At 41.4% G+C, this 14,062-nt stretch overlaps 1 protein-coding gene across 5 annotated transcripts in view; it reads left to right on the forward strand.

Moving 5' to 3' along the window:
• The window catches only part of SFXN1 (sideroflexin 1), a 52,017-nt gene that overhangs the window by 23,081 nt on the left and 14,874 nt on the right, over nucleotides 1-14,062 (forward strand). For all 5 annotated transcript variants that reach the window (XM_058440157.1, XM_032158660.2, XM_058440156.1 and 2 more), the window contains 5 exons: nucleotides 8,272-8,442; nucleotides 9,349-9,447; nucleotides 10,685-10,760; nucleotides 11,337-11,422; nucleotides 12,684-12,811. In XM_058440157.1, coding sequence (XP_058296140.1) covers nucleotides 8,272-8,442; nucleotides 9,349-9,447; nucleotides 10,685-10,760; nucleotides 11,337-11,422; nucleotides 12,684-12,811 — 560 coding nt within the window. The remainder of the gene's footprint in view (nucleotides 1-8,271; nucleotides 8,443-9,348; nucleotides 9,448-10,684; nucleotides 10,761-11,336; nucleotides 11,423-12,683; nucleotides 12,812-14,062) is intronic.

Raw genomic sequence — 14,062 nt, forward strand, 5'->3', positions numbered from 1 at the left:
ATTGACTGTAAAGCTCTCGTAGTAACGACAGTTTAGCATTGTTGTAAGGAGACACATTTAGATCCATGTAACAGAAGAGAATCCTGAAATAGGCACAAATGTGTATAGTTAACTGATTTTACGTAAAGGAGCCAAGATAATTCAATGAGGAAAGGATACTCTGTTCAATGAATAGTTCTGGAAAAATTAGATTGTTATATAAAAAATGGATCTTGATCCTTAACTCTTCCTGTAAACAAAATTTAACTTGAAATGGATAGTAGACCTAAATATACTAGCTAACACTATTCAACTTGTAGAGAAAACGGGAGAAAATCTTTATGACTTTGATATGGGCAAAAATTTTTTTTTTTTTTTTTTTTTTTTTTTTTTGGAGACAGAGTCTCGCTCTGTTGCCCAGGCTGGAGTGCAGTGGCACGATCTCAGCTCACTGCAACCTCCGCCTCCCAGGTTCAAGCTGTTCTTCTGCCTGTGCCTCCCGAGTAGCTGGAATTACAGGCACGTGCCACCACGCCCAGCTAATTTTTTGTGTTTTTAATAGAGACAGCGTTTCACCATGTTAGCCAGGATGGTCTGGATCTCCTGACCTCGTGATCCGCTCACCTCGGCCCCCCAAAGTGCTGGGATTACAGGCATGAACCACCACGCCCGGCAGTATGGGCAGAAATTTCTTAGATAAGACCTAATAAACAATGATCAATTGAAATGGAAAGAAGAGAAAAACACTGATAAACTGGACTTTATCAAAAGTAAAGTCTTTTTATGACAGAAGACACTGTTTAGAAAATAAAAATGCAATTCACAGGCTGAAGGAAAATATTTGCAAAACTTATATCTCATGAAGAATTTGTATCCAGAAGATACAAAGAACTCTATCAATATTGAACTATATCACTTGAACTACATCCATCCAGTAATTACTCAACTCAATTTTTTTAAATGGACAGAAGATTTGAGTAGAGTGAGGACACTTCACCGTAGAAAATACAGGAATAGCAAGTAAGCATATGGAACTATGCTCAGCATATTAGTTACTAGGGAAATGCAAATCCACAAGAAGATGCTACTTCACACCTACTTCATGACCACCCAGTGGGTTCACCTTACCTGCTGCCTAGACAGAACCGATTTATCAAGACAGGAATTGCAACGGAGAAAGAGTAATTCACGCAGAGCCGGCTGTGAGGGAGACCGGAGTTTTATCATTATTCAAGTCAGTCTCCCCGAGCATTCGGCGATCAGAGTTTTTAAAGAACATTGGGTGGATAGGGGCTTGGGAAGTGGGGAGTGCTGATTGGTCAGGTTGGAGATGGAATCATAAGGGTCAAAGCGAGGTTTTTTAATGTCTTCTCTTCCTGGGTGCGGTGGCAGAACTTGTTGGACCAGATTACCAGTCTGGATGGTGTCAGCTGATCCAAAAGGCAAAATATCTCAGGCACTGATCTTAGGTTTTACAATATAGTGATGTTAGCCCCAGGAGCAATTGGGGGAGGTTCAGATTCTTGGAGCCAGAGATTGCATGACCTCTAAACTGTAAGTTCTAATCTTGTAGCTAATTTGGTAGTCCTGCAAAGACAGACTGGACCCCAGGCAAGACGGGGGTTTTGGGAGGTGTTACCAATTTTGTTTCAGAGTCAGACCATGAACTGAACTCCTTCCCAAGGTTAGTTCAGCCTACACCCAGGAATGAACAAGGACAGCTTAAGGATGACAAGCAAGATAGAGTTGGTTAGTTCTGATTTCTTTCACTGTCATAATTTCCTTAGTTATAATTTTGCAAAAGCAGTTTCAGAATAACTAAAGAGAATTGATAAATAACTGGTACTGGCCGGGCACAGTGGCTCATGCCTGTAATCCCAGCACTTTGGGAGGCGGAGGCGGGAGGATCGCCTGAGCTCAGGAGTTCAAGACCAGCCTGGACAACATGGAGAAACCCTGTCTCTACTAAAAATATAAAAAATTAGCCGGGCGTGGTGGCACATGCCTGTAATCCCAGCTACTTGGGAGCTGAGGCAGGAGAATCGCTTGAACCGCGGAAGCGAAGATTGCGGTGAGCCGAGATCACGCCATTGCACTCCAGCCTGGGCAACAAGAGCGAAATTCCATCTCAAAAATAATAATAATAATAATAATAATAAATAAATAACTGGTACATCCATCCATGTAATGGATTAACCAACTCACATAAACAACAGGGTGCATCTCAAAAGCATTATGCAAAGTGAAAGAGGTCAGACACAAAATACACAAAATATCTGCTCACTGTATGATTCCACTTGTGTGAAATTCTTGAAAAGGTAATACAGTGTTAGAAAATAGATCCATTGGTTGGCAGGAAGTGAGGAAATAACTCCAGAGGGGCCCAAGGGAACTGCTGGAGACAGAAATATCCTGTACCACAATTCTGGGGCGGTTACACCACTGAGTACATTTTTTCAAAACTTACCAATTGGACACTTAAAGTGGATGACTTTTCTGGTATTTAAATTATACCTCAATAAAGCTGATTTAATTTTAAAATGTTACGAGATCATAGAAAAAAAGGAAATGCTTCCCGATTAGTTGCAACCCTGATACAATAAATGATAAAAAAAAAAAATACAAAAAGAAACAATGGCCTGTCCTACAAATCGATAATGCAAAAATCCAAAATAAAACACCGACACATAGCATCCAACCTTGTGTTAAAACATGAACTGGTAGAATTTATTCCAAGAATGAAAAGGTGATTTATATTTAGGACATTTATTAGTGTAATTTATCACATCAATATGTCAGAGCAAAAAAGCCACATCTTGATAGATGCCCAAAAGAAGGTAAAATTATATATCTATTTCCCATAAAATAATTAATCAGCTAGGAATAATGGGTAGTACTTCTTTAATTATTAAGAATGCATATCCCACATCAGTAGTGAGCAATGCACGAAATTATGGAACACTAGAGCTGAACTTCCCAAAAAGACCTCTAAAGAAATGGAACCCTGGCCGGGCACGGTGGCTCACACCTGTAATCCCAACACTTTGGGAGGCCGAGGCAGGTGGATCACCAGAGGTCAGGAATTCGAGACCAGCCTGGCTAACATGGTGAAACCCCGTTTCTACTGAAAATACAAAAAATTATCCAGGCATGTGGCACACACCTGTAATCCCAGCTACTCAGGAGGCTGAGGCAGGAGAATTGCTTGAACCTGGGAGGCAGAGGCTGCAGTAGGCCGAGATTGTGCCATTGCACTCCAGCTCGGGAAACAAGAGTGACACTCCATCTCAAAAAAAAAAGGAATCCTACGGAATACTTAGAGAAAGAAAAGAGCGGGGCGGAGGAAGGGAGAGAGGGATCAACGGAGGCACAGAGAAAAAGGGAGAGGGTTTTGGTAGTTAAATTTGAGAAAGTTTGCATTCCACTCTTGAGAATGTCACATTCTATTAACTGTTCAAAGTTTCCAAAAAGTCCAGGAGTGAAAATAAAGATGCTTAATCATTTTTCCCAAACTTGGACATGAGCCCTTTCTTTTTTTTCCATAATGTATGTAATATGTATGAGAATACTCAGCCGGGCGAGGTGGCTCACGCCTGTAATCCCAGCACTTTGGGAGGCCAGGGCAGGCAAATCACCTGAGGTCAGGAGTTCAACACCAGCCTGGCAAACGTGGTGAAACCCTATGTCTACTATAAATACAAAAACTAGCCGGACGTGGTGGCACACACCTGTAGTCCCAGGTACTCCAGAGGCTGAGGCAGGAAAATCGCTTGAACCTGGGAGGTAAAGGTTGCAGTGAGCCAACGTTGCATGACGGCACTCCAGTCTGGCAACAGAGCAAGATTCCATCTCAAAAAAAAAAAAAAGAAGTGACCATAACCAACTGAAAAACCATAGAACAAATTAAAATACAATGAGGGAGCTACTTATAATAGACAGAAAACAACAGTAGTTTCCTGTATACCAGCAACAAGCAATTAGATATTGTTTTTTATTCACTTCATAAGAACAATTTTTTTTGAGATAGAGTCTTGCTCTGTCACCCAGGCTGGAGTGCAGTGGCGCAATCTCGGCTCACTGCAAGCTCCACCTCCCAGGTTCACGCCATTCTCCTGCCTCAGCCTCCTGAGTAGCTGGGACTACAGGCACCCGCCACCACGCCCAGCTGATTTTTTGTATTTTTAGTAGAGACGAGGTTTCACCGTGTTAGCCAGGATGGTCTCGATCTCCTGACCTCATGATCCACCTGCCTCGGTCTCCCAAAGTACTGGGATTACAGGCGTGAGCCATCGCGCCCGGCCAGAATAATTTTTTAAAAATGTAAAGTACGTGGGAAGAAACGTACCTAGAAATTTGCATCAATGATGAAAACATTTGGAATCATGTTAAGTTTGAATAAATGGAGAAATGTGCAGTAGGCCTGGGTAGAAAGGCTGGAGATTGTAGAGGTGTCAGTTTTCTCCAGATTAATACAATTTCAGTCAAATTACAATTGTGATCACCTGTAAAATTGATAAAATAATTCTGTCCGGGTGCAGTGACTCATGCCTGTTATCCCAGCACTTTGGGAGGCCGAGGCAGGGGCATCACCTGAGGTCAAGAGTTCAAGACCAGCCTGGCCAACATGGTGAAACCCCGTCTCTACTAAAAATACCAAAAAAAAAAGCTGAATTTGGTGGCAGGTGCCTGTAATCCCAGTTATCTGGGAGGCTGGGGCAGGAGAATCGCTTGAACCCAGGAGGCAGAGGTTGCAGTGAGCCAAGATCGCGCCATTGCACTCCAGCCTGGGCGTCAAGAGCACAACTCTGTCTCAATAATAATAATAATAATAATAATAATAATTCTAAGGTTTATCTGGGAGAATAAATTAGTATAAGGCATTTTAGAAAAAGAAAAAGAATAGCATGTAGGACGATTGCTCTACCCAACATTAAAATTGACTGTCAAGTTAAAATGGTGGGTATTGGCATCAGAATGTGTAGATAAGTGGAAACACAATAGAAAGTCTAGAAATCAAGGCTATTTTTCACAAATTCTCAACTGATGCAGGCCAGCCAAAAGAGAAAGTTGAGAATGTTTCACATTTTCTTTCCTTTTGAGACTTAGTTTCATTCTTGTTGCCCAGGCTGGAGTGCAGTGGCACTGTCTTGACTCACTGCAGTCTCCGCCTCCTGGGTTCAAGCAATTCTGCCTCAGCCTTCTGAGTAGCTGGGATTATAGGCACCTGCCACCATGCCCAGCTAAGTTTTGTATTTTTTAGTAGAAATGGGATTTCACCATGTTAGCCAGGCTGGTGTCAAACTCCTGACCTCAGGTGATCTGCCTGCCTCGGCCTCCCAAAGTGCTGGGATCACAGGCATGAGCCATCGTGCTCGGTCCACATTTTCGTATTAAGATAAATTCCAAATTCATTAAAAACCTAAATGACAAAAAGAAAACAACTATTCTGAGAATGCTAGAAATATAGGTGAACATTTGTATAATCTTTCTAGATAGAAACTTTATTTGTTCCTACCTGATTACATAAAAATAATAATTTTCAGGACAGCAGATAATACAACAAAAAAAATAAAAATCGGGGTTAATTGCAGTGTATAAAGTATGCATACAAATTACATAAATAACCATGATGCTGCTGTGGATGGTGATTTTTTTAAAAAAAGACATAGTCAAGTAGAGAAAAGGGATGGAAGACATAGCCAGAGTTTTAATGTTGTACATAGCTTTTGTTCCAGCAAATTTACTCATTTCTTTCAGAATAATCTTGGATGTGGGGATAGATTTATGTATGAGGGTTTATTTACTTCCTCATCCTTTACAAATAGAGTAAAATTAGAAGCAATTAATATGCCCAATACTAGGAGATTGGTATGTGTTACAGTATCTTATAATCACATAGGAGAATACTATAAAGTACTTAAAAAGATGGTGTATTCATTTCTTTTTTTTTTTTTTTTGAGACAGAGTCTCACTCTGTTGCCCAGGCTGGAGTGCAGTAGCGCATTCTCGGCTTACTGCAACCTCCGCCCCCCAGGTTCAAGTGATTCTCCTGCCTCAGCCTCCTGAGCAGCTGGGATTACAGGTGCCTGCCACTGCACCTGGCTAATTTCTACATTTTTAGTAGAGACGGGTTTTCACCATGTTGGCCAGGCTGGTCTTGAACTCCTGACCTCGTGATCCACCCACCTTGGCATCCCGAAGTGCTGGGATTACAGGCGTGAGCCACCACGCCCAGCCTATTAATTTCTTAAGGTTGCCATAACAAATTGCCACCAACTTGAGCCTCACAGTTACAGAGGCTCGAGGTCTGATATCAAGGTGTCAACAGGGCCGTGCTCCCTCTAAGAATCATTCCTTGGGGCTTCCAAGGTTCTAGAGGCTCTAGAAATGTTTTGGTGCACCTTGGCTCATGGGTACATCGCTGTCATCTCTGCCTCCTTCATTACTTGGCCTTTTTCTGTGTCTGATTGCACATGGCCTTCCTATAAGGACACCATTCATTGGATTTAGGGACCACTCTAATCCAGTATGCCATCATCTGAACTAACTGCATCTGCAAAGACCCCATTTCCAAATAGGGTCACATTCTGAGGTAGCAGGTGGATATGAATTTTGGGGGAGACACTGTTCAATCCAGTATAGATCATATAGAAGAATATCTGAAGACACAGAGAAATGTTTACAGTATATTACTGAATAAAGAAGGTGGTTATAAAGCAGCAGGTCTGGTGTGATGCCTTTAAGAAAACACATCACATTTAGATTCTAGAAGAGAGACTGAAAATATACGCATGAAAACATTGCCAGTGGAGATGAGTAGGTAAAGACTTGAGTGATTTTAATTGCTCTAATGGATTCCTGTATTTTCTCAATTTTGGGCAATGAATATGTGCTTCTTTGATAAAGGGAAGAAGTAAAGAATGATGTACCTAATTTTTTTTTTTCATCAAGAGTCTTCTGAGGCTGGGCATGGTGGCTCACGCCTGTAATCCAGCACTTTGGAGGCCATGGCGGGCAGATCACCTAAGCCTAAGAGTTCAGAACCAGCCTGGGCAACATGGTGAAATCCTGTGTCTACAAAAAATGCAAAAAAATTAACCAGGCATGGTGGCGCATGCCTATAGTCCCAGCTACTTGGGAAACTGAGGTGGGAGGATCACTTGAGCTTAGCAGTTCAAGGCTGCGGTGAGCTGAGATTGCACTCCAGCCTGGGTTACAGAGTGAGACCCTGTCTTAAAAAAAAAAAAAAAAAATTCTTCCTGAACTAGCTTTTCATTCTATAGGTACAAAAATGAATTAATATCCTTGATTACCATAACTTTTGTCTAATTGTTTAAAGTATTTTAGAGTTTACAAATTCAAAATACATTATAAAATATGTCACTTAAAGAATTTTTCAAAATTGAATGCTTTCCTGTTCCCTATATATAATTTCTTTCCTGGCTTTTCCAAACTACAGATAATTTGAGATGAATAGGTTTGATTTTTTTTTTTTTTTTTTGAGAGGGTCTTTCTCCGCCCAGGCTGCAGTACAGTGGTATGATCACTGCTCACTGCAGCCTCAACCTCCTGGGCTCAAGTGATCCTCTTGCCTCAGCCTCCCAGGTAGCTGGGACCACAGGCATATGCCACAATGCCTGACTAGTTTTTATTTATTTTTATTTTTTTGTAGAGACAGAGTCTCACCATGTTGCTCAGGCTGGTTTTGAACTCCTGGGCTCAAGCAGTCCTCCTGCCTCAGCCTCCCAAAGTGCTGAGATTACAGGCATAAGCCACCACGCCCAGCCTGAAATGTTCATTTTAAGTGTTTATTGTCCTGTATGTCTTGAAATTTTTACTGACTGTATGTAACAAATTTGTCACGCCATCTAGACACAAGTGTTGGAGGTGAGCATAAACTTTTTTTTTTTTTCTTCTGAGACAGAGTCTCGCTGTGTCACCAGGCTGGAGTGCAATGGTGCGATCTCGGCTCACTGCAACCTCTGCCTCCCAGATTCAAGCAATTCTCTTGCCTTAGCCTCCTGAGTAGCTGGGATTACAGGTGGGCACCACCACACCCGGCTAATTTTTGTATCTTTAGTAGAGACAGGTTTCACCATCTTGGCCAGGATGATCTCGATCTCTTGACCTTGTGATCCACCTGCCTCAGCCTCCCAAAGTGCTGGGATTACAGGTATAAGCCACCACACCCCACCAGAGCATAAACTTTTAAAACCTTGTAGCCACTTGTCTCTAGGGCACTGGGTAGATATTTGAAATGAGCAATTGCCATATTATTTGTTGTTTTCTTAGGCAAGGAATTGTTCCTCCTGGTCTTACAGAAAATGAATTGTGGAGAGCAAAGTACATCTATGATTCAGCTTTTCATCCTGACACTGGTGAGAAGATGATTTTGATAGGAAGAATGTCAGCCCAGGTTCCCATGAACATGACCATCACAGGTTGTATGATGACGTTTTACAGGTATGTTATGAATATGTAGCAACGGTGTGTTTACCATTACAGAAGCTCAAAGTATATTTTTGTATGTAAATAATTTTGTTGAAATAAGTATTATTTCATAAATATATGAAGTGACAAACAAGGTAATTAGCTTGATTGAATCGTTCCATAATGTACTTATGAATCAAAACATCATGTTGAACTCCTTTAGTATATACAATAAAAACTAAAATTGAACACAATAAAAAACGAAAAATGGGGTATTATTGATGTAAAAAAAAGTCATTTCACTTTTAGTTCCATTATGTTTGAATGTTGCTACTCTGGGACTCTTTTTTTTTTTAACCCTTCCCCTCTGCTAAATAGCATCTTCTTAGTTGTTCAAGAGGAGGTTGAATTTTTTTTCTAAATCTTAGCCCCGAAAGAGAATGAAGCGGAGAAAGAAAATAAAGAGTCTGCAGGCAAATTCTCCTTTGACTCCATTCACATAGATACAGGTATAGGTATAGGTATAAATGTAGATATAGGCACATTAAAGGTGTATTTGTAGACATAGACATATAGCATTGCACATGCTGTTAGGAGGGCCCAGGACCACTTAGCCTACAAATTGTATCTTTTTTCCCCAAGAGAAGGGATCTGGCATTTATTGAATGTCTATTCTGTACCAGGCTCTCTACAAATTTTATCTTACTTCATCCTCATAGTAACCCTCTGAGCTTGGTGTTATCTGTATCTATGGAACAAGGAAACTGATGATCCCAGAGGATAAAAGCTTGCCCAGCACACAGATCTTAAGCCTGTGGCCTTGTGGCTTTCTCCCTTCCCCAGTACGTCTCCTCTCTGGTTACTGGTGTTCACGTTTTCTGTTCCGTGCAGCGGCTGGGCCCAGTGATGGTGGGTATGTGATGGATGGCTCTGTTTTAGGACTACGCCGGCTGTGCTGTTCTGGCAGTGGATTAACCAGTCCTTCAATGCTGTCGTCAATTACACCAACAGAAGTGGAGACGCGCCCCTCACTGTCAAGTAAGGCTATGAGATTTGACCACTGTCTGCAGTTCTCCAACCTTCCTTTTATTAAGTGGTGATACTCTCCTATTTAAAAAAGCATATGTGTACACATTTTTATATTGTTCAGAATATTATGTAGCATCTTTTTTTGTAGCTTTTTTTTTTTTAAGTGTTTCTTTCTCTCTCTCTCTATCAAGAAAACTGTCTTCTTCCAGCCTGCCTTCTCAGACATTACTCATGGCTTTGGAGGTACTGGTAGGATGATACCTCCTTCTCACCCTGGAGCTCATGGCCCTGTAGAACACATGGCAGGCAGCACCGGCCTGGCCTCCAGTAACAGGCTGTTCCCCCATCTACCCTGCCTGAGTCAACAGACACCAACGTTAAAAGTAGAGGAGACAAAGTGTGGTCTCTGCAGAAATCAAGGGGAGACCATGGCGGTGTGACCTTTATATCTGATATGTTTTTAAAATAGCTCATCTGTGGAGTCCAAAAGAAAGCAGTGAGTTTAATTTTTTGTCACCCTGTTAAAAAAAGAATAGGCTCACAAGATTAGTTAACCAAAAATGTTCATTAGCATAATTGTATTACACTTGAAAGAAAAGTGTTTCTCTTTTTTATTACTTAAAATTGCTTTTGACAACCCATATTCTTCTACTGTTGTTATATGGAACAAAGGATCTTGAAGTCTGCAACCCAGTGGTGTTTATCGCAATTAAAATTTCTTTTAAAAGAAGAGAGAATTGCTTGGGCTTTATAGTTTTTGGACGATAAGACTTAGTATTTTTATGCAGTTCAGATATCATTTTTTAAATGGCAGCACTTCATTTTTGCTTTCAGTGTGTATATTAATATTTTGAGAAATATTTTTAAGCAAATATGCTCCAAACATTTAGCCCAATATGCATTCCCCTGTATTGATAGCTTCCTGCACACAGCTCCCCTCCTTCCCACGAATACAAAGTCTGTATGTTTGTTTATTTATTTATTTTAACCAACTCACTTCAAAGAATACATGTCTACTTTTTTGGAGTTATAGTCAAGATACGTGTGAAGAATCCCATTTTTTATGGATCTGCTTGTTTTTTTCTCTAGATTCCCCTATTCGTGGAGTGATAGTGAATGTTGTTTTGTAGACTCCTAATTCTGAATCATGCTCTTTTATGTTTCCCTTTTATTTCTTCAAATAATGTTGCACCAGAGTTTCCTGACATGCCCTCGTCGTCTACACGATACCCTTTTTTCTTTTCAGTGAGTTGGGAACAGCTTACGTTTCTGCAACAACTGGTGCTGTAGCAACAGCTCTAGGACTCAATGCATTGACCAAGGTACTCAGATTTTTATTTCCATAATAAAGCTGCTTAATTTGTTATCACCTGTCTGGCTCTAAATCCCTCTATTATTTCTTAAAATAGTTCAAGGCTTTCTTGTTATAGTCCTTATCTTCAGCTGCATATTTTAGTTATATCTTCCGATAAGTTTGGGAGAGTTGTCACCAGTGACACCTACCAGGACTGTGGTCCGTGCCTGACTCTGTGTAGGAAGTGCTAAATGTTCACCCATCCTGACAGCCCCCCAGAGGCATTGCAGAGGGCAGTGTGCCTCAGGCCACAGCTCTGAAAAGAGGCAAGAGCATCTCTATCTCTCTCTCTCTCTCCACTCCAAAGCCCATACGCTCCTCCAACAACACTAAACTATGATACCTTAGAAGCTTGCATGGTCCCAGCACACCCACGTGGGAAATATACAAATACTGCTAGGAAAAGATTTGAAAGTATTCTTGGCCTGAGTTTCTATGCAAATAGGACTCTGCATTTTTCAGAGTTTTCAAGAAGAAATAAGTTATTTCCATTCACTAGTGCAGGAAAAATAAGATAAAGCTTTTGAAATTTTCTCCTCTGCAGCATGTGTCACCACTGATAGGACGTTTTGTTCCCTTTGCTGCCGTAGCTGCTGCTAATTGCATTAATATTCCATTAATGAGGCAAAGGTAAGACGAATATGCACTCTTAGTAGGGACGTGTACTTGACAGGAGAGTCTCGTAATAATTAGCTTTGTTGAAACTGTCAAATGTTTGTTTTAATACGTATAGGTGAAATTATATGAGATCTTGGATTTCTTTCAAAATACTCTGGAGTTGGGGATGAGAATGGGCATATTGATAAAACAAGTTTAGCCATGAGTTACTGATTATTGAAGCAGACTGAGGAGTGCGGGGAGGAGGCTGATGCTGGAATAGTCTTTCTGTGTCTGTATAATAAAAAGTTTAAAAGATAATATCTCAAGCTTACATTGAGTTGTGCTAGGGTTGGACAAAGTCTATCCAAAGAAAGTTTATTCTCTAAAATAGATTCCTTTTTTTTCCTCCAGAATTTTCTTTTGGGGCTTAAAGTACATTATTCTATATCTTTGGAAGTATTGTTTTAGAACTGGCAAAAATTAAAGGAGAAGAAAGAACAACAAAAGCATTTTGGAATGGATAACGAAAAACAGGGGTAACGGTAGAAGTTATACTTAGTGTTAGTAAATGTAGTTAATAAACATACAGTAGGGCCATGTGCGAGTGACTGTTTCCATGTCTGCATATTAAGTTTGTTGACTTAATAATGCTGTGTATTGTATCTGTTTCTCATTTGGAAAGTTGCTCAAATTTGCACATGAGCGTAGATTGAAGTTAGCATATCCACCCTTCAAATCGTATTGTTACTGAAAAAGGTACACCCTGTTTTAAAAGTTTACTAGTGTTGTTTTACTGTTATTTCTATCAAAGGAGGATTAAACTTGTCCATGGTATTTAAAAATAGATGTGTCTGCTGGGCGCAGTGGCTCACGCCTGTAATTTCAGCACTTTGGGAGGCCGAGGCGAGTGGATCACCTGAGGTCAGGAGTTCAAGACCAGCCTGGCCAACGTGGCAAAACCCTGTCTCTACTAAAAATACAAGAATTGGCCAGCACACTGGCACACGCCTGTAGTTCTAGCTACTCGGGAGGCTGAGGCAGGAGAATCACTTTGAACCCGGGAGGTGGAGGTTGCAGTCAGTGGAGATAGCACCACTACACTCCAGCCTGGGCAACAGAATGAGACTGTAAAAAAAAAAAAAGAAAGAAAAAATAGATGTGTCAGTACCAAAAATGACACTTGAGTGGGTATTTGAATTAAGTAGAGGCTTGATCTTTCCCAACATAGTACTATTTCAAGACGTTTATTGAAGGCATTGGTGGAGCTCTCTGTATGTGTTTTGCTCTGCAGGGAACTCAAAGTTGGCATTCCTGTCACGGATGAGAATGGGAACCGCTTGGGGGAGTCGGCAAACGCTGCGAAACAAGCCATCACGCAAGTTGTCGTGTCCAGAATTCTCATGGCAGCCCCTGGCATGGGTTAGCAGGACTTTGTCATTTATTCCATAAATACAGGTTGAACCAGCATTCATGGATCTGTGAACCAGAAAACAAACACAAATATCGCACCTCTTAGTGGAAATTGCCTTCCAGTGGGGGTGGCAGAAAATAAACAAGTAAATAAAGTATATAGTATGTGCAGTGGTGATGAGGGCAAGGGGGCAAGGGGGCTAGGGCGTGTGGGTAGGGCAGCCGGGGAAGAGCACTGGATGGAGGTGTGGGAGTGAGCCAAGTGGGTATCAGTGATGAATATTCTGGCAGAGGGAACCACAGGCAGGAGTTTGCCTGGTGTGTTGCAGGCACTATGGGTGCAGGTGCAGCTGGGGCACAGTGGGAGGGGTGGGGAGCAGTAGGAAGGGAGGCAGGAGGCCATAGACGGCACAGCGTGGATGGCAGCCCTGGCGTTTCACACTTGGGTTTTAGTCTGAGAGGTAAGAAGCCAGGCAGGGTTTTGAATACAGGAGCAGCACAGTCTGACTTAGGTTTTATCTGTGTGACTCTGGGTGGTGGGTTGAGAATAGGCTGAAGGAGAACGAGAATGTTCAGTGGAGGCTGCCTCAGTAATCCAGGCAAGAGGCGGTGATGGGCTGGACCAGGGCCATACAGTGGGAATTTGACCAGAAGGAACTGATGGAGCAAATTGGAATGGTTAGAGCAGATACTGATAAAATGTGTGCCAAGCAGCTACTCAGTTTTCCCTATAGGGACTGGGGTCAGCATGACCAAAAATAGAAAGTCTATATTGTATTTAGTTCTGCTGAGAATCTCTAGTCCACCCTAAGGCTGCTTAGAGCTACCTTCAGACCAGGGGCCTAAAGAAAGTTTTCAGACTGAGAAATCAGAGGGCCTGGGAGTTAGAGTGCTCTTCACAGAAAAAAAACAGAAATTAGTATGTTTAATTTTCATCATCTAAACTGAATGCAAACAGCACTTGGCAATTAAAATGAAGCTCTCCAATGAAGTATATACTTCATCAGCTGCTGTCAAGTCATCCATTAATACTTTTTTGCAGTTTTTAAATTCCTTTTGTCACTGTGACTGCTCATCAGCAGGCAAGGAAGAGCAGGCAACAAAAGTTGAAGAAAAGTGCATGAAGGAAAACTTTGAGGAACAGTATATTCACATTCCAGCAAATTGGGGAAAAACTGCTATTATCTGATTTAACACAGGAGTGCCTTGGTGCCCTGTGTGAGGCTAATGTGTTCTGTAGGGGTGGCTGCACAGCCATGG

The sequence above is a fragment of the Hylobates moloch genome, unplaced genomic scaffold, assembly GCF_009828535.3.
Source record: "Hylobates moloch isolate HMO894 unplaced genomic scaffold, HMol_V3 SCAFFOLD_6, whole genome shotgun sequence".
NCBI classification, from domain to species: Eukaryota; Metazoa; Chordata; class Mammalia; order Primates; family Hylobatidae; genus Hylobates; species Hylobates moloch.